At 31.6% G+C, this 22,228-nt stretch overlaps 3 protein-coding genes across 3 annotated transcripts; 1 reads left to right on the top strand and 2 right to left on the bottom strand.

Moving 5' to 3' along the window:
- Positions 1-3,347: 3,347 nt before the first annotated feature.
- Positions 3,348-6,813, top strand: TRIADDRAFT_53648 (uncharacterized protein; the record flags this gene model as incomplete). The annotated part of the gene is made up of 13 exons (XM_002110034.1): positions 3,348-3,509; positions 3,727-3,809; positions 3,899-3,944; positions 4,104-4,345; positions 4,466-4,548; positions 4,668-4,802; positions 4,940-5,061; positions 5,445-5,528; positions 5,618-5,676; positions 5,771-5,890; positions 6,094-6,212; positions 6,456-6,607; positions 6,724-6,813. 13 exons carry the CDS (start codon positions 3,348-3,350, stop codon positions 6,811-6,813), a joined length of 1,497 nt encoding a protein of 498 aa, XP_002110070.1.
- Positions 6,814-8,430: 1,617 nt separating this feature from the next.
- TRIADDRAFT_53647 (uncharacterized protein) lies at positions 8,431-11,029 on the bottom strand (the record flags this gene model as incomplete). Its single annotated transcript, XM_002109490.1, has 2 exons — positions 8,431-9,182; positions 10,933-11,029. 2 exons carry the CDS (start codon positions 11,027-11,029, stop codon positions 8,431-8,433), a joined length of 849 nt encoding a protein of 282 aa, XP_002109526.1.
- Positions 11,030-14,490: 3,461 nt separating this feature from the next.
- Positions 14,491-19,372, bottom strand: TRIADDRAFT_53646 (uncharacterized protein; the record flags this gene model as incomplete). Its single annotated transcript, XM_002109489.1, has 12 exons — positions 14,491-14,553; positions 15,348-15,386; positions 15,510-15,606; positions 15,681-15,803; positions 15,910-16,038; positions 16,130-16,189; positions 16,313-16,401; positions 16,487-16,651; positions 16,742-17,290; positions 17,579-17,638; positions 18,190-18,216; positions 19,343-19,372. The coding sequence occupies 12 exons, from the start codon at positions 19,370-19,372 to the stop codon at positions 14,491-14,493; spliced, it is 1,431 nt and encodes a 476-aa protein (XP_002109525.1).
- Between the last annotated feature and the right edge of the window lie 2,856 nt (positions 19,373-22,228).

The raw sequence follows: 22,228 nt of genomic DNA, 5'->3' as shown, positions 1-22,228 counted from the left end.
TATATGTATGTACTATACACTGCACACTATAAGGTTATACTACTAAACACTAATTTCTTAAGATAATTGTAACATGCGTATTTGTATATTACAATTATCTTAAGAAATTAGTGTTTAGTAGTATAGCCTTATTCAGATTGCGAAAGTTCATATTAATTAATTTAAACGTTTTGTAACGAAATATGTGATTGTGAGTGAGCTGTAGTAGGCTGCATATTATGCCTAAACTAATTCCATAAATGGGTACACTGTGCTCAAGCTATTTTGTGTTAGTTATCAGATCTCTATGTCCTTCAAATCTCGCATTATTGATAAATTAGGTATTTCGATATAAATTTGCAACCTGATTTATAGGTGCTATCGATTCCAATTAATTATAACTTCTAGCTATTTTAGAAATGCATACATATAAGCTCAGCATAGCGCACTATAAAGCAGGGATTTTAGATGTCCCTTGTTACAGTGTTTTATACTGTATTGTCGAGATTAGAGTAGAAATATTTTAGGATAATTCTGTTGGTTTACCCTTATTTAATTTGTTTCTAATTTAGATATACCAAATATAGCACTAGCTTGTTGTAATAGTGATATATATACGTGTTCTGAGATAAATAGTTAAATTAGGGAATTAAGAATAATCTATTCACGGTTCGAATCCCTGTGATTGTAACTTTCTAATAGTAGATGATCATAAAAATGTTTCGTGATATTACGATTGCAATCTGATTATTTTGCACTAGTTATTAGATATCTATGTTCGTAAATACTATTGTCTTCATTGGGTAGCAGTAGGTAAAGTTAGCTTCTAACTCATTGAATGCCTTCAAAGATAATCTTACTATGAGGCCTGCCTCGTATTTTATGTTGAGCACTAATTTTAAGAACGGAATTATATTATGCGGTATACCGCATTTATATATCCTTTACAATAGTTCATGAATCGTAGTTAGTCTTTGTGCTGCCTGTTAATAGAGGAAGGAGTGTTCCTGATAGTGCAGATATTATTCCCAGATATATGGCTCGGGGAATTGACTTACTAATCGTACATTACGTTATCTTGTTGCAAAGCCGTTTTGTGACCTCCCTGAATGAAATTCTTAAATTTAATGTTTAGCACAAAGTCAATACCGTGCAAATCACTGGGAATCAGGGAGAAGTGTTCTAAAGTGTTTCTTGGATAGATTTTAGTGCCCTTCTACGCGGTTCAGGGAGAAGATTTGTAGATTTAGCTTTCTCCTTATCTTGTCGAGAAGTAAATTTTCATTAAACTGTAAATACCAGTGTTGCATGATAACATTGGACCGGAGAGAATTTGATAGTGTTATTACTGATGAGCTATTTGCCTTCTAAAGATCAGTTTCATCCACCATCAGAAAACGGAAGATTCCAGCTTTTGTTATAGACTTAAGAGTAGAACGTGCACGCTTCCGCAAGAATAGAATTGAGTCACAACAACACTTTCTTATTCGTTTTCGATTGTACTGTACTGATAGGATATTGCTAATTGAAATATGTTTTACTTTAGCCAGTCCTCTTGTCGATTGCTGTGCCACCTTCATAAATTATAATCTTCCAGTAAATCCCGAAACATGATGAAGAATTGGGTCTCAACAACACTTTCTTATTCGTTTTTGATTGTACTATACTGATAGGATATTGCCAATGGAAATATGTTTTACTTTAGCCAGTCCTTTGGTCGATTGCTGTGCCACCTTCATAAATCATAATCTTCCAGTAAATCCCGAAACATGATGAAGAATTGAGTCTCAACAACACTTTCTTATTCGTTTTCGATTGTACTGTACTGATAGGATATTGCTAATTGAAATATGTTTTACTTTAGCCAGTCTTCTGGTCGATTGCTGTGCCACCTTCATAAATCTAATCTTCCAGTAAATCCCGAAACAAGATGTCCGAGAGCTACCGTAGTACCTTGGGTAACCGTACAGTACAGTACTGTACAGTGTACAGTACATGCTAAATTGTACTGTATTATACACAGTACTGACTGAACTGCTCGTACCGTATGGTGCGCTGCTCCCTACAGTACCGTACCAGTTAGTGCGTGATAATATACTGAACACAGTAAACTTCTACTGTACTGTACACTAGTGTACAGTGGCCAAGCTAAAGTGAAAGAGCCAAAATCTCCAGTTTTGGCTCAAAGCACAACATGGTTACTCCGTCGTCAAATCAATCATGAATATAGCACAGCAAATTGCGGCTTTTGATTCGCATTATAGCATGTGTAGGACAGCGAATAGTCCACGAATAAGTAAGTGAATTGATTTAGAAATTAGCCATCTTGGAAATAATTTGATCGTCGTTTTCCAAGAAATATTCTCTCTTGCAAATGATCATTTCTTCTACACTGCCATGAGTACAAATGACAACGGCAAGTGCCATCTTCACGGACATCATTGATTGCATTAAGCAGAATAGTCATGCTTGTAATAAATAAAGTGATGGATGATCCATCTTCCTAGGACTGATTCCGTTATTTCATGTATATCTAATTGTAATGTATTATATTAATTATATCAATCCGGATTGCAAGGATACGAATGTGTAAAGCTTAGTTATCACCTACAAGATATATACTCGTACTGTACTTACTAGTAGCTGACTACATCGAACAACTTACAGTATCGGAATCTGCTTCTACTCTACCATCAAGCAATTACATCTCGGTTAACGAAAGTATCCAATGACAAATTTCTCTTTGACTACCGATATACTGTAGCTAGAAGTAGCTCATATTTGAATAGAGTAATTTGACGATATAGTATCGTGTCTTGGTCTATCGACATTTGATCTAGTGAATTGTATACGTATTTTCTGTCCAAATTAGTAAATAAATCAACTTATACGCGTGTTTTTTAATAGTTCTAATTAATTAATGGAGAGGTAGTAAAAGTATCTAATTACTAAATGGTTTTACTATATCACTAATTTACGAAATATGACAAGGCTACTTTGCAAAGATATCTCCACAGCCATGAAAATGAATCATTCTAGAGTATAACCTGATTGCCGATCCGGTCCAAACAACATAGAAAGAAATCACAGACTTTTTGTTGCCCACGAACTTGTATAATGTATTAAAACCAATCACAACAGTATATAGGAGTATTTATACTCGTAAGTGTAAGTTGATGAAGTTTACAATACAATTATCATATTTCAATTACATCCTTTAACTTATGAATATTGAATACATCTTCGTTTTTATTCCATGCATTTAAAGATATACTGTAATTTACAATTGAACTGTTAGAATCTTTATAAAACGATATCCCTTCTATACGCAAGTATTGGCTTGATAATATTATCCAAGTACTGACAGTATGAGAATTATAAACATCTCACAATCTTTCTCTACTTTATGCGCTGTTATATCAAGAAAATCAGCAATGTATGAAACAGCTACTAACATACTGTACCAAATTATAGGAACATTGTATCTCAAGAGAAGAACACAATTACTGCGCGAAAATACTAAAAAAGAGGTACAATAATAAATTTTGAATATGATGTAACTAGCTTGAAACATATCTTTTTTACTACAGTAATCATACACAAATGGAACAATGCAAATTATTACTTAGAATACCACGGATGCCATTATATATCTGGCAAAATATGCCTTATTTTAAAATTATAGCTTATCGATATTGATGTTGCTTCAATATAAAGTTATTAAACATTAACCCAATATTTGTACAGTTGGATCCAAATATTAGAAAACAATATCTGAAAATCAGAACTCAAATTTTAACTATAAAATACGGAAGTGTTCCTGATTTGAGGTCAGTTTTCATAACGCTTGTTATTATTATTTAATTTACAATATATAGTACAACTCGTTCGTATTACATTTTGTATTCTTAATTTTTAGAAGCCGTGATCCTAGTATTAGAAGTAGAGCGGAATCGTTATATGAGGTTAACTCAATTTTAATCTTATTTCTTATAGGACTACAATTAGACATACCGTGTTTACTATTAAAAACATTAGCCATTTATGGTATAAATTATACTGTAATAGAAGCTGGCAAAATTTCTAATATATAAAATGAAAAATGTCTATATTAAATATTATAGCAACCTATTGGATCTGTATCATTGCAACTTGGATCCTCATCCCCAAGTTCTACCAATAGATCACCTAGACATAGCCGTTTACAAAGTGATAGTTCTTTCTCCTTCTTACGACCACGTTCAACAAGTCTAGGTTCTATCAACTATGAAGACAAGAATACAGCAGCTAATAATACTAAAACTCTAATTGTTCCTCAACTTGACAACGAAAACGTTATACCAACGGAAGATGCAAAAGCTAGCAAGTAAATTATTTTAGCTATCGAGAAAGCCTTCTTAATAATGTTCATTCGATCTGTTATAAACTATCTTTATGTATATGACGGATTAACTATTTGCTCTGCTAATATGCAACTCTACAATAGAAAATTAGCTGGCAATCAAAATATCGAGCAGTACTATCAATTCGAACCTGTTTATCATGTATTTCATCAGCATATGAAAGCAGGTAAAATATTCCATCTACCATAATTTAATTTACTTTATATGGATGTTGTATAGTCTTTACAATTAATTTTTTTTGACTTTACCTGTCTATGGAAATCAAATATGTTTATCAATTATCAGTCAAGGTTGTTAAATTTGCTAATGAAGAACGAGATAGACTGGCGTGCTGTTCTGTCGATGGTACTATTTCTATACTTAGACTTAATCCACCTACTGTACAATTTGTATTAAAAGGACATACTAACAGTATAAACGGTAAGTAATACATCGTGTTAGTAACAATTAAAGCAAGGTATTTAAATTGCTATACAGTGAACTGATGTAGTTATCATGACCTCTTTATAACTAATACTATCATTATTTATCATTGGGGGTACACTGGATATCCTCAGATCTTTCTTGGTCTCTAACAAATGATTTAATTATGAGTGCTTCTTCCGATAAAACAACGCGCATATGGAATTCTGTTGGTGGATCATGCCTTAGGGTTGTTAATGATTATGGATCGTCTGAAGTTAACTGTTGTATATTTCATCCAGTTAATAATAACCATGTTGTTGTATCCTTACACTTGCAAAGTATATAAATAACATGATATCACTGTAATTATGAATGATAGCTACAGTATAACCATCTATATTGATGGCACCAGTTTATAGTCTTGTTTTCTTAACGAGTAAAACTCTGGTTAGACTGGCAACTCTAAATGGCAAGTACAAGTCTATAATACTTCTACTGGTAAAAGAATTAAGGTATATTCACCTGAGATATAACTGCAAAACTAAGAACTATACTTAATACACTATGAAGTAATCGCCATTTATTGCTGTATGACCTTTAGGAAGTTATACAAGTTCATTAATGTTAAGAGACGTTATTATCTATTTGATTTCTTAGGGTGGTGGCAACAAAGTTTCAGGGGTAGTAAAATGCCTTGCATTTGATATAAATGGAAAAATACTTTGGTCCGGTGACACTAAAGTAGGCCCTGTTATTATTGCTATTGAGGCCTAGTACTCACTGATAATTCTCATTTATTTAAATTACTGCTCTAACACTTCGAACTTCAGGGACATATCTACTCGTTTATTTTCGATACAATGACGGGAAAAATTATAAAGAGTAGAAAGTACGCTTACAATAATGTAGTATGCTATTAATTATGGTTAATTCATTAAGGTACCACTTTTTTTAAACGAAAATTCATCTACTATATCATGTAGGATTACTATAAATGAAGGTAGCCCGATTACTTCGATTGTATCTCGTAGCTGGTCCAATCGAGAAGGGAAAAATCCAGTATTATTAATGAATACTATGAGAGATAGCTTGTGGTTGTTAAGGTATACCTATTATTGAGTCTTTAATGTTGTTACAGGAATTAATCTTTCGCTATGTGGTATTCTCCTACCGGTTTTACTAGTTTTTCGTTAATAATTATAATAAACCTACCCTGAACACAGGCGTATATAGAAATTTCGATTTGCTTCATTTTCAAGATAGACAATGGTAGAAATTTTACAGTTAATTTATAATTGAAAATTAGAATAATTTCACCAGATGGTAATGCTGAATTGAAAAGTTCATATCCGGTATGGCATAGCAAGCAAGATATTAAAAGTACATTTTGTCCGATAATGTCATTTCGTGAGGGTGCTTGCGTAGGTAAGCGAACTACTTGAAATATTTTTGTTGTTTATTTATAGTGTTTGTATCCTCATCTAATTATTAATACTGTAAATAGTCTTTATAGATAAAACTAATTCCTAATCATGTACGTTTTACCTATCATGCCTGATTGAATTCTAAATTTTTATTTATAACCGTATATGCATATATGTACAGTACGCATAGTGTAGAAAATAATTATTTGCAATTAAGGCGTCTTTCATTTACCGTGCCTTATAGTGACAGGAAGTGAAGATCTATGTGTTCATCTGTATAACATCGAAAAAAATGATGAAAATGCCTCTGTGAATATATTACACGGTCATTCTGCCCCAGTTTTGGGTGTTTCTTGGAATTACGACGAAAGTTTTTTGGCTTCAAGTGATTCTCTAGTATGTATTTTTATTTCCTTATTACATTCAAGTTTACGATAAACAACCTTGATATTACAAGTAGACTTAGCAATGTGATAAATGACAATGATAATAATATTAATATCAATTTTTAGGGTATGGTGTTTATATGGAAAAGAAAAATTAACTGCAATAGTGATAAAGATGACAATCTGTCTCTTGAAAACCAAGTAGAGGATGACTGACCATTTTAAAATTTTTTATGCTATTTCATAATACCGTATATATGATATTTAATTAGATTATATCAATTATATGATAGAAATCTATCATTGACATCAGGTGATAATCAAAAATTTTTTGTTGAATAAATATAACTGTTGCATGGTTGTTTATCAAGATACATAGACCTGTTTAATTTATGCGAATATTTGAATACTGTATAGTAGTTTTACAAGTACAATAATATTATTCAATGTTTGTTAATGGTAGTAAGTAATATCGGAATTTACTTTGTTACGTAAATCTTTTGCAGTTATTAATATTTATTGGAATTATGTTCTATTTTAGTTAAGCATATGATGTACTCATGCGAGAATAGATACCAGAATTCTTGTTTAAATACTTCATGTATGTTAATGTTGTGACCACACACAAATAATTAATAATTGTCACAGTATACAGCATACGTAGAATTAGCATATCGATGTACGAGTATGCGTATGTATACAGTCTGTACCCGTACTCGTACAGAAGGGTATGTGATTAAAATACATGTTTACGATTAAAATTTTAAAAGTTTTTGATCAGACGTATTTTCTCCCAAACTTAAACCATATCATGATCATGATTAGCATCCAATGAAGTTACATTGATAGTAACGGATTTTTTTGCTTGAGATTATCATTTTTATACTTTGTTTCGATGTAACTCATGTTGATTATAATAAATATAGTGCTATTTTGGCATTTTAGATAGTCACATTACTGATGGAGCAAAAGCCAATAATTGGATGGAATCATTTTTGGTTGAATCGACTATGCAAATTTCATAAACATTTTTCTTAAATGTCTTGTGTTGATCAGATAACTGAATATGCATACAGCAATGATACATAATAATAGGAATCCTTGGCAATAAAATAATAAGCCGGCTTGTCGACAAGCATATTTTTTTAAGGTTTGCCGCAAACACAGTAATAAATTATTAATTATTATATGTAGAAAACCTTTCTTTCTCATTAGACGAATTATTGCTAATATCTAAGCTTATCATGAATCTGTAATATATGCCATCTAAACATGAACTGATATGTATGAATACTAATACCTTATTTTAGATAAAACATGGTTATAAATTAAAATATATTACACATGAATATACATTACAATTAATGTGCATACCATGTGTATAGTTCATAAACCTTGTTTTAATTTCCTGTTATAACGCTATAATCTGATATGATCGATTGATATTAATAGCAGGTAACTGTACGACTTTACTTTAGTTAAAGATATATGCACACTTAATAAATCCATGGGTTACATAAAATTCTATTAAGAAAAGTTTCATTTTAAAAATTATTATCCAACCTGTAATGGCGAAGGCTAGACAAAATTTTAATTAAACTTTACGATAAATAATATAGTGGGTGTATAAGGTTATCTATAGCTGCCTAATTATGATATTATGTTATCCTCGCAGCTGGCTTCTGTCAATGTTTTTAAGCAGTCAATCGGATCAATCATTTGATTTGTGGGAAATTCACTCAATACTATACGCGATAATATGATAAACAGGTGATAGATTAATGAAACAATTTCAAGGTTTAAAGTTTAATATTGCTTTTTGAGCAATATTATTTAACCTCGTTTTCTAGACTTACGAACCAATCGAAAATAATTCATTGATGTACAACATCTTTCATAATGACGGATTTTCTTTGAAGTATCAGTACAGCGTTGAACCTCTTGCAATTCTGCAATTGCAGCTTTAAATATTTTCACTAGCTTTTTTCTAAGGTTCACATTATTAGTGTTCAAGCTTTTCTTATGTCGTTCTATTTGATCATTTCGTTCTTGTGTCTGTCTATAAACATTACATGGATAATGACGGTCACCACTCACCATTGCTATGTTACAACATTTTATTTCACGAGGAGAAAAATACCTCCCTCGATTTGTATTTGTCCTAGTTGTTGCTAAACCTGGAGATGATGGCGAGGTAGATTGCTGTTGCCACTGTGTTGTCACAACCATAACTTGATTAGTATTGATGTAATAGTTGTTGTCGTTATTGTTGTCATCATTGTTATTTTGGTGACGATGGCTATTATTACCTTGCGGATGGCGATGATGATCGATATTATTGCTATTAACCATGCTATGATCCTGATTATGATCGGTATTGTTTGAATTTGTCTGGTCTACGGATGGTGGCAAAATTGTACTATTTAATAATAGCTCCTGTGGTATAGTTGAATTTATTGTCGTTCGATGAGTTATCGGTGGATGATTGTCTGAAACTGACGGATTATTTCTATCATTTATTGATAATGGCAACAATGATGATGGAGATATTGCTTTGGCTATAGTTTTATTCCATTTATCCGATACTACAATGTATTAGGAAAAGAATAAAAATTATTAATTTAATATCATTATGCATACATAAGCCTAATCCTGTTGGAGAATAGAAAGTAACATGTTCAATGATTTCAGCTAGCAATTTTTTTGTAATTTATTTTTTTTTATAATTTTATTTGCTTAGTGTTACTTAAAACGAAGGATTTTGAAGCGTGAAGTAATTACAGCACAACTTCACAAGAGCAGAAAAAGGAATTGATAAAAATTTTTTTTATAAAATGGAAAGGTATAAATATTATTTTGAAAAAAAATTACCGATCAGATTACCTGATATATCACAGTTGTATCGCGTATAAATGCAAGTGGGTTGGTGGATTCATATTATTTTTTATTCTATTAGTGCGTGTCTAGAATAATCGATAATTAGTTACAGACATGGGGGATTGCTATAGCAATATGTCCGTAAATTAAGCGTGGGCATGAGTGGATACAGGTAGACTGACAATTAGGAGATTTTGTATTGTATGTCCATAGGTAAGAAGACATCTAAAAAGCAACTGATCAACTAATAATTATGGTCAACAATAGCAGTAGATTGAATTCTACTTTCTTCATCTGAAATTGTCCAATAGATTGGTTTTCATTATATTCAAAAAATTGTTAAATAGGAGCCATCTGCCGATTCTTCTTGTAACCTACGACTTGTAAAATGACTAATATTGTATAATAATGACAATTTTGTGTCATCTTACCAAAACGACAACAATTACAATTTTAGGCAAGGTAGATTACGCTCATTCATTACTATTGGGCCCGTGAATGGACCATATCTTCGTATTCGGACAAAAAATGATCAAAATCATGAGGAAGAGATGTTATTTATTGTTGCTTCCTACTTGATTCTATGACCATCGTGTCAATCAGTTTGCTACACCTTCAAGACGCCCCATGTGATACAAATCAAAAAAATTTATATGCTCTACTCCTTACGTACTAGTGGATAATGACGGCAATATCTTTCACTATTTATTCTTAGCTTCCTGCTTATATCCTTTGCATGACAGTATTCTACTTTTCCAACTTAGACAATTGAACCGAATTCAATCTTTTTTGTATAACAATTATTGACCTTGCATAATGATTCTCTATCGATTACTGTTTGCTATCATCATCATATTTAGACAATCTAACTTACCGCAAACGAGATAATATGAAGAAATCGATCAGCTATAGAAATTCATACAAGTTAAAATTGGTCTAATTAATGCTAGCTTATCATTTATTGCTAGCAACCAAACTATTGGCCCATTGAATTTTAATTAATTATTATGGAAGAAGAGGGGAAAGAAAAAAAATCAATGAATTGACACAATAATGAATCATTCTAGTAGGAGTGGGATAGCAGAAAATTTTTTTAGTTTCAAATGCACTATCCGTTATGATATTGAGACGACAACATCTACGGTTGATCTCAAGATAGTATATCATGATATTCAGAAGGATTTGATACCATGTCAATATCATTATAGAAACGATTACAAGTTGACTATTCAAACATAGGATGATGGAATTTAACTCAATACTATTATAAATTTATTAAAACGACCAGGGGTGAAGTGATGCCCATCTAATAAAAGTTAAAAATCGTATTTTACAGTCGCTCGATAAATAAAAATTTAACCTATTTTACGGTGTATCTAGTTAACTGATTCAATTTAACGAAAGAAAAGTTAAAACTGTATCGATGATGCTATGGATTATTAGTCGAATTGGACTTACTTGGTAGTGCTATTATACCCTGTTGCTTTAATATCATCATCCAATAGGAACTTTGCCAAATAAGTAATGTTAACAAGGCGAAAATGCTATTTCTCATGGCTAGAATTCTTTCTTAAATATGCATATATGACCTACACGTATATATATACTATGCTTACACACGAGTATATATACGTAATATACTTGTATGGTTTTCTTCTTTTTTTGCCTTCGAATAGCAGTCACCAGTAATGCCAATAGTTAAAAATTTTGAAGTAAAATAATTATATTGAATATAATGCACCCCTTTGTAAATCTTGTATTAAAATGATGATAGTAATAGTAGGATAGGCAATGATTCAAACCAAATGATCACGATGTCTTCCTAATTGATGATATAAATGTCATCTAATTTTTCACCTACAATATTAAGAATCAAGCATATCAAAATTTTAAATCGTTCTCATGTGAAGCTAGATCGGGTATTAAATATTTAATAAAATGTGACTTTGGTGCAACTCAAAAGAATTTACTTATCTAATAGACGAGAGTATAAAGAATGTAAATGACTACTATTGAAGAAGAATACTAAGCAAGAACATTATACGAGATTTAACTATGCTGTATCGAAAGTAATATCTTGCTATCTTTATACATGGTTGTAAATCTCTCTCTCAATATATTGATATCTATATATAGCTACTTCGCTTTATAGGTATATGTCTTAATTATACATTGCAAAAAGAAGTTATATATTGTTTGTACAAGATAAAACGAAAAATAAGGATAAATTTAAAAAATTTTATCGAATGTCTATGTAGTCTAACCTAGACCCCAAAATGCGAAATCTTATCCTGGATTTGTTATATTGATAATAATGTCAAAATGCAGAATTGCAGTTACTTTATACGGATTTGGTAATCTATTTGTAGCGTGGGTAGAATAGGTGGGTTATTTTATTAACTTAGACTCAGCAGCATCGAATATTTGTAATAACCTTCATAATTAGTGTTGATATGAGTCCTCTTTGATGTCAGAATGACAGAAATAATATAATACATGGCTGTATGTGGGCTTCTGACTCGTAATTATCTAGCGGAGTCAGCCTACGTACTCCATATTAAGTTATAATAGCCGCGACTACATCAGGTGACAAACAACCGCAGTTATATTCGCTTCCAATACCGTAACTTGCTAGATTGTAGATGGATCAATACCTATTCATCCTTTCGTAAGCTTGCCGAATTAAGTTAACATGCTATCTACGTTAATTACAGTAGCATACGCCTAATACATTGCTTTTTGATGAACAACTTTCAGTATCTAAATTTTCATTTTTACCTTATTTTTCGCCTTTTGTTTGCTAGCATAACCATCGAAATGAAACACAGAAATGTATTGATTAATTGAATTAGGCAATATTTCTATGGGTGAAGTAGTACAAAGGCAAGATTAATCTGGTTTAAACATAGACATGCGCCAATACTATTCCTTTCCTCATTATTATTCATTCCCTTGTTATGGGTTTGTTATTTATTCATATCGGCAAATTACAGCTAACAAATTCTACGTGAATTAGAATTGACTAAAAGTTCCTATTTTATTTTGTTGCTTGCCTAGCGTTACATACTATCATAAAATTATTTATGTATGTTATATAAATCTATCTTTATATAATATACATAGAGATATGTATCATACCTATAATATACGTACGGATGTATAAATAAACGGCAAATGTCGGCTCGGTTTCCTTCTTGTAAACCATGGATCAAGGAACCGTAGGACAAAGATCACAGTAATACAAGCTAAATTATCGAGCTATGGACAAGGAAATCGATACAGTCCTTTACAAAAGTTCATCATTTTTCCTTTCTCTTTTTTAAATCGTAATATAGCTGTAACTATTAGAATTTTTCTTCTTATTATAGAAGTAGTATTCATATTTAATTTTATTGTTTAGTATGATAAATAATATATTTATTATTCATCAGAGTGTTATTATCACCATTGTAGAAGTGTCAAGACAGTGAGGATTGTTTGCGTAATATGAGGTAACGGTAACGTAAAGGTTAATACAAGACAATTTTACAGTTGCAGATATAAGAATGAGTTCAACAATCCATATAGCTCTATTTAATCAATAGGATTAAATATGCGATTTGAATATATCGACCATTATATTATTTTCATTAATGTAATACACCATTTAAGCAATTAATTATAGTATAAACTAAGTATAATCAACTTTTTAATGTTCGCCATACTGCCTTTTATTGTTCTTCATCATTAAGCTCTTCTTTTTATTATCAAGTACCGCTGAAATGATATTAGTACAGGAAAAATATTGGTTACATCATTGTAAGTTATTGCAATATCAATTAATATGGATGAAATAGACTAACAATCTATAATTAATGCCCATGGAAGCATCAACAAGACCGTTATAAATATAATTTTCGTTGATTTAATAAATAGGTAGCAAATAAGTCATACCTTAACGAAATCAGAAGGTGAAGAATCAAGATACTTAGGCCAGTTAACAAATATCAATATAATTCATGCCATTCATCTTTCATTTACGAGATACTCTACGATTACACATCACAGTTAAATATCAATTCATTCATTTTAATATAATTACCTCTCTATATAAATTGGTTATACTTGATTGAATAACTTTAATCCCTGTATATTAATCTTTCGAATTAATGCCAATGATATCAAGACTGTTTATGCTGGTGTATAATAGTATGCAATCATAGAACTAGAGTTGAGTATCGCTGTTGTGTAAGTGGACAACTTCTGCAGTACTGTGTTTGTTCGCCTACAAAATCGTTCATAAAAATCTAGAAGTGCTTTCAAAATTGAAAATTTTTTAGCCGATCTGCTTTTCATTTTAAAGAGACTTTGAAGTATGCACACCAGTTTAGAGTTATAAGCCATTTGATAGTATGAATGGACATCATGTAGTCAACAGTTATCAATACACTTAACAAAAAGAAAATGATTGTACATTATTAATAAAAACTTGAATTGAATATTTTGACATTTATTTTTATTCCAATGAAAATAAAAATTCCACTTATGAAAATCTTAGCAGTTATTATTCTTAATCACAAATAATATAATAAACATCATGGCTAATCATGTGTAATTCACATGATAATTTAAGAGGTAAAATATAAATTATACAAAATATTTATCATCAGTAAGTCCTACCTGCATTACTCAGGTAGAACATTATACGAATAACAACTAAAAATGCAAATAGATAAAACTTCCTATTTACTCCTTTTCAAAAATAATTTCGGCTCCCAATTGTTTTACTTTTATTTATTCGAAAAATGATAGCAATATAAAATTTTTTAACAATTCTTAATAAATTTATTGTACAGTATCAATAGTATCTCAATTTAATAGAATAAATATGATTATGATACGTGTTTACAATCGCGTATTCTTCTCTCGCACCTGCGCCGCTCATAATGGATTATTGAAATCTATTTTCTAATAATACGACTATGATCTAATTGAAAGTCTAGCATCCATATGTAAAGTCATCATTATTTCATTCGATCAAGGGCCAATATTAATTCCTTGCTCTTCAATTAAACGGAAGGATATGGCAGTTAATGTTAACTAAGCACGAAAATACAGATTTTATTTTTATAGTTATTCATATGCATATTTTAAGTTCTCTTTTTCTTTAAGTTATTAAGATGTATTAAAGTTGCAATAATTACTTATTTAGTTGGGCATCCTTCTTAACTTTTGAATAGATATGAAGACAATTAGAATTCGTTGCTAATGCAAAAAGGTGAAGCTCGGGATGTAATTGAATACTAGTAATATATTGACCTAGAGAATGAGTTATGTTATGTGTTACTAAAATTTTTTTGAAACTTATTAAGCTATTATCCCTGTAAATCATAATAATATACAGTACCCTGATACGGTATTTCTGCTAAGCAAGCAGATGTATAGAGGTTCCATAAGTAAATCGTGTTATTTCTAGTGACTGTTGCGATGTGTGTTTGTGATACGCAACATAACGCTACATCAGTTCTAAGAACAAGGATATAAAAACAGAAAATAATATAGTTACGATAGATAAGATAAAAATGATTTATTGATGAAAATGCTGGAACTTTTTTAACAACCTTTGGGTACTTTCGCACTCTTGGAATCCATAGCTTTGTAGCTTCACTATACGATTACTTTTATGATTGAGAGCAAGTAGACAATAATTATGCATCAATGCATCGCTGTCTTTATTCTTTCAAAGAAGAATTATTTGCAGGTACCAGGTACATATGTAAAAATGAGACGAACGAAAATAAAAAAAATCGATCGCTATCAATAATAAATAAATATCTAAGGCAAGAAATAAACAATATCCGAGACTTTAGCAGTTATTATTTATGCTATATTACCTTATCGAAACTGGAACCAATCACTGCGAACAGCCAGTCCTATAATAGTATTAATATAAATGAAAATGTAAGAAATCTCGTACAATATTTCCTAAACTGTTGTTCACATTTTACTTATGCAAACAAAGCATGCATGAATCTGTTTTTAAGCTACTAATTAACCTTTTCGATTACAACTCGAAAACATTTTGCAGCCTCTTTTTCAATAAACGACCCGTCTAGCGCTATTCTCTTTGTGATTTGATAGTTACTCCAATTCCTATTTTTGCAAAAATTATTATAAAGTACTCCTTATAAGAAAAATCCGATATTTTCTACAAAGTAGTTTATTACCATAGGACAATCGTCTTTTCAAATAATCCTAATAACATCAGTTCAGATCCATGCGCTACAACAATAGACGATAACTTTTCTAATATATTGGGTTTTTCGAAATCATTACAAGATATTAAATTCCTGTGTAGAATATAGACAATATAAATTAATTATCTATCAATTTACCGTTAAAAGGAATAAATTTTATATTAGTAATAATATGAAGGTGCTATAACATCAAACTTACTGGCATTTGTCATCAAGACAGTATTTTCTAAAGTAATAATTTTTATCGTTTCCATTCAATATTGCAGTAATAACGTTTTTGTGACCAGGTGGACAATTTACAGATCGATATTCACATTTACACGGGAACCTGGAATTATTTCAATGTATATTAAGAAATAAGATGAACCAGTGCAGTATAATCGCTTCGACTACATTCCTATTGGGATTTTTTCTCTTACTTTGAACAACCGCTACGAAGTTCTAAACTAAAGTCTTCTTTGTCTGTTATTCTATAAATTCTAAATATTCATATTCAAATAGTTATATCACCGTTACAAGATTACAAAAAAAATTTGCTATCAACGCGTGATAATTGTACAATATGCGTAATAGTCTTGACAGGCTGTACTATGTTTACTTACCTATTATGAGATGCCCGAAATTTACCAGTAACTGAAATACAGATTCCGGTGTCCGTTGAGAGAAAGTTAACATCGCTAAATTTTTCCATCTAAATATTTAAGGATAATCAAAATATAACGTTAATTTGTCCATCATTTTTATTGTTTTATATTAAATCCAATAGTTTGATATACGTTTTTATCGCATGTGAGACATTTTACGAAATTCCATTCAGAAAAATCGTCCTTTGATAATGTCCATATAGTGATTATTCGGTCGGAACAAGTAGCTATCTTAATAGAGTCATTACAATTGCCATTGTTACTTGAAAAAGCGATCGATTTGACTGGTTCTTTAACCTTAAGGTCGTTAGAAATTAAGATTTAGCATTAATATTAATAAATTCTAATTCATTATTTAGTTGGTAATAATATTGTTCGCCCATTTACCTGTAAACATGCTTGTAATTGAAATTCATACAACGTTGTACTACTTTTCTCTATGTCATCAACGTCTGCGCAGCTATTGATAGTCCAATTAAGTGATTTTATTTTGGTATCTACAGATTGTTGTCTTTTATTTCCAGTACTTAAGGCATGAGAGTTGTCGCTATTTATGCTAGCATTGTTATCGCATTTATATGATGGGGTTGCTTTTGCCTCCAACATCAATAAACTATCATCTTCAACAGTTTCCATACCATTTCCTTGTAGATTACTAACCAAATCGATATCATGACCTGTTAATTGACTATCATTTTCAATATGACCGTCATGATCTTCAATTTGGGTTAATGCTTGATTATCGTCATCATCGTTATCAAACATTTGTAGTGTAGGTAAGAACAAAGCGGTATCCTGACTGGCTATCATATCGTCGGGACATGTTACTGGATTATGTTTGGATATATTTCCGGTTTTATCATTATTCTCGCTAATACAGCAATCAGTTGAATTAGGAGATTGCTTGATAGATTGCTTATGCTTATTTATGTAATCCTATTGCGAAAATACGTAAAATAGAAATTATCAAAAATTACATTGTTAAAATATTGCATGTTTGAAAATTGTGCTTTCCTAAGAAAATAAAATTTTATTAATTGAAGTAAGCACAATAATCTTTATTTTACTTATCTATTACGTAATTCATAGCAATTATATAGACTAGATACACGTGTACTTAACTACGTATACAAATATATAGGTTACCTTGTAAAGTTAAACGATAATTAAATTACTAATTAAAATATACGTAAGTTAGAGACGGATTGACGTAATTAATTATACCTGATAATAACTGGTCAGCTTCTGTAATTGCTTTTCATGTTTAGCTATTCTTCTAGCGAGCTATGTACCATATGCATCAGAAATAATAGTTGATATCAATCTCTCATTAAATGAGGTACATATTACTGTATTGCCTTTCAAACAAACGTACTTTTATTCTATTCTATAGTACTGTATATTATAATGAATCAATCATACTGTCTGGTAGATAGTAAAACTGGCTATTATCTCATCTTAGCATATGATATTTCTTCTATTTTTCCATTAATATTACATATTATGCAACTTATTGATCAATAACTAAATTACCCGTTTCGATAGAGTTACAACATATTTTTAGACGTTGTGTTGTAGTCTCATTTTTTTATCTATTACTAAATTACCGGTTTCGATAGAGTTACAACATATTTTTAGACGTTGTGTTGTAGTCTTATTTTTTTATCTATTGAATAATATCGAAATGGTTTAACTTAAGCTAATTGTGCATCAGTGAAAATGGGAATACTTCAGTGTTTTAATCCATGAACGTATGCAGTAGGCAGAATTATTTATATTTTATTTTATTTTATATTGCGTCAGTAAGTATTCGCTGATGACGCACTACGCTATACCTGAATGCTAAGTGAACGACAAGCTATCTTAATAAAGAAAATAAGGATAATGGAATTGATTAGACTTTAATCTACGATAGTAATCATGATGTAGCGCTACCGTGAAGGGGATATCATCAACGTAACAGGACTTGTAATGATATAAATACTGTAATTATGTTCCGGCAGTAGTCATAGCGTTCTACAGTAGAGCACAAGTTAGCAAAGTCCAATCGACTAAGAAATAGATTTGTTCGCTCAACCAGTATTGGGTTATGCGTTTTTATTACCGGATTGTCTTGTCAATTTATCATGTTTTATAGTATATGTGCATATATTTGAGAACTTCTGTTGCTTATGAGTGCTTGAAAAATTTGCCAGGCATGACCGATCATCAATTAATCATTTATATTAGTCAATAACATAACGTAATCGTCAGTATTCAAATCGTATTAACAAAGAATAAAATATTTATCGATGCATAATGATCGCAGCGATATTATGCTGTCTACTGTACGTGCGTCACTGTACTTCTCTATTGCTAATCTGGTTGACCCGTAGACGATCCAATATAATAAAGAGTAGACAAGGTCAACATTTTTAGCTACTGTATATTAGTATAAAATAGATTGTGCTGATTGTGGGTAAAAATTTGAAGATTGCAGTTCGTAGTATCATAATAATATGATTAATATTATGCTACAGCAATGAAAATTTATGACAGTCATTGGATCGATTGAGCGGCTATAGAAATTTCTATTCATACTGTGTCAAGTCAGTCAAGTTAGGGTTATCAAGAAGAGTAAATGTGTGTCTACTTGGTTGCATAGAATAAAGATTGAATATGTCTTGTACTGTATAACCTTTGCAGGCACCATTTAGTTCTTTACAATGAGAATTGCGCAATTCTGAATGATATTTATAACTTGATCCGGGTAATAGAAGTCAAACTACTACAGAAATTCGGTCATTTATGAATAATTAGGCTGTCACAGCGAAACAGTAATGGAGTCAATAAACAATTTTGCAATGATAGCGCTGATATCAGCAAATAGTATGCAACTAATGGATAAAGAGAGGCTACAAGATTACAACATCTGCTTGAGCCAGAATTACCACAACATTGTGGGATGTAGAACGATTAATTTATCAGATCTACTGTACTGTTGTCTACCTTTTCTTGAAATCCTTTTCCCTTGTTCATATTGAAATCGATATTCACTGTCAGATAAAAATGGCAGAGAAAATTGACAATCGCCTCGATTTTCAGATCTTAGACCCAGTGATTTTTCCACTTTTAAATTACAACTCGATTGACACAAGCATGACGCCAATGAAAGGGCATCTTTCAGCTCTCTTGAACTAACTTTACTGTATTAAGCCATGCAATAGTCGGCCTTGTCGAACTTGGCTATCTTCATCTTCAAACTTTTCCACTTAATCAATCAACAACGACCTTTTACATCAAAGTAATTCAGGATTCAATGGCTTCCAAGCGTAATAGAAAGAGGAGAAAATACTTGAAGGTCTATGTTAATATTTTGAAGCAGCTCGTTTACCTCAATTGAATTTTGTTCGTCACTGAAACGTCAGGCGTTGCAACGACACGTTGTGCAGGTCGTGTTTGAGCACTATACTGAAGCGACACAAGATTGCCGCCGGCCAGCTCTAAATATCTTCTAACCAAACTACTGTTCGCTATCTTTATCTTTAAACTTTTCCACTTAATCAATCAACAACGACCTTTTACATCAAAGTAATGCAGGATTCAATGGCTTCCAAGCGTAATAGAAAGAGGAGAAAATACTTGAAGGTCTATGTTAATATTTTGAAAGCAGCTCGTTTACCTCAATTGAATTTTGTTCGTCACTGAAACGTCAGGCGTTGCAACGACACGTTGTGCAGGTCGTGTTTGAGCACTGTACTGAAGCGACACAAGATTGCCGCCGGCCAGCTCTAAATATCTTCTAACCAAACTACTGTTCGCTATCTTTATCTTTAAACTTTTCCACTTAATCAATCAACAACGACCTTTTACATCAAAGTAATTGCAGGATTCAATGGCTTCCAAGCGTAATAGAAAGAGGAGAAAATACTTGAAGGTCTATGTTAATAATATTTTGAAGCAGCTCGTTTACCTCAATTGAATTTTGTTCGTCAGTGAAACGTCAGGCGTTGCAACGACACGTTGTGCAGGTCGTGTTTGAGCACTGTACTGAAGCGACACACGATTGCCGGCCAGCTCTAAATATCTTCTTACTAAACTACTGTTCGAGTGTACGTGTTTAAGCAGTTTCCACAACTTCAAAGATATCTCGCCGCCTTGGAAGTGAGTTACCGCGCTTACGGTACATTTAAAAAACTGGACTGTACCGTATCGTCCGAGGTCCGTCAGTCATGGGTCTGTGTTTCCAAATCTGTCATACGGTACAGAAGAGTATCGCCAATGTTGAAAATTTTCAAAATTCGCAAAAAGTCCCTGACTAAATCCTCCTTGACCACATCCAAAAATGACACTAATTCACCTAATGCTGCTCAGCCTATATTGATATACATCATGAATGGATTAATTAATTCTATTTGTGTATGAATTGAGACGGAGATTATTTGGAGTGAAACAGGAGGCTTTAGTACAAATAGTCCCTGGTCGGACGTTTTAAGGAGATCTTGCTTCTGCGTCGCTTGAATTCGACTATTATGTATTCTGATCGGGGACTTTCATATTAATTCCTGTAACAAATACACCACATAACATAGGTATTGCAATTTTGATAGTGACTGCAAATAAAATAAAACCTATCTATCGTGACTACCTGTGTAGAAAATACGGTACAATACCAATGCAGAAGCAAAGCATGTCAGAGAAAAATGATCGTCACTGACTCTCTGCTCTAGTCATGGACTCCATCGTAATAGTCGAGTACATGCAACAGGATTAACAGAAATACCACATTTTGCAGCCCCTATCCTCAATCTTGTTTGGTAGCACTAAATAAAATTCTTAGCATCGTATACTCTTCCCTCAAACCTATTCACTCAATATTTTCATTCCTATATCAGCCTTAATATTTTCTCATCCAAAATCACATTCAGCGAAAACTTGAAAGAAGAATCTTGCATTTTCCCTTAACACCATAGCAAGTTTTCATAGCTTTCAAGTAATACTACAAGACATATATCTTCATATACCAGTAGTAATACTCTTAAAAGTAACAATATAAAAGTAGTGTGATTTACTATACCAGTACAATGCCCATTGAGCGAAAAAATACGTATTGATGTCTGCATAATCATCATGAAAGCTCAAAAAAGTCTAGAAGCTACTGTAATAAAAGTAATTATCGGATAAAAAATAAAAAACCTATAAATTGCACAAGTGCCACAAGTTTATGGATGTATTCAAGGGTATCCAAGCTTAATCCGTTACTGTGTTAAAATAAATTTGTGCGTGTACGTGTGTTTGATGTACACTGTCTACTCTGTCAAACTAGCACAGTATAGTTTTCATACTTTGAATCTAGCATTGATCAGTAACAAAATAAAATTAATCTATTTTAATCAAAGGGGCTAACCGTTCCTAGAACGGTCTTGGGGCTAGTATACTGTAGTATTACAGTATTATAATAAAGATTAAGAAATCAATACCTAATAATGTCATTTGTGATAACCTGCGAAAATTTTATACGATACATCCCGAGCCCGTATGTCGATAATGATGACGATAAACGTAATTTTCAAGATTATATTGATTACTCTGGGATACCTCAATGGTTGCAGGTTAGGAGCAATTAAAAAATAACCCAGAAATATCAAGACAATATCCAAATGTATATATAGTATACGTAGAAAACCAGTCGTTTATATCCTTCCGTCATGGACAAAACATGCGTGTATGAGACGTGCTACATTACTATACTGTATATAAATATGAATTATATGAAACGTGATCATTAAAGTTAGAAATTACGCTTGAACTTAATTCATAATCTACGTGCAATTTTTAAGGTGATTTATTTACATGTCCTCATCCGGGACTTACGCAGTCGGTAATGACTTTAAC

The sequence above is a fragment of the Trichoplax adhaerens genome, genomic scaffold (assembly GCF_000150275.1).
Source record: "Trichoplax adhaerens TRIADscaffold_2 genomic scaffold, whole genome shotgun sequence".
Classification (NCBI taxonomy): Eukaryota; Metazoa; Placozoa; class Uniplacotomia; order Trichoplacea; family Trichoplacidae; genus Trichoplax; species Trichoplax adhaerens.
This window is presented reverse-complemented; position numbering and strand designations above follow the sequence as displayed.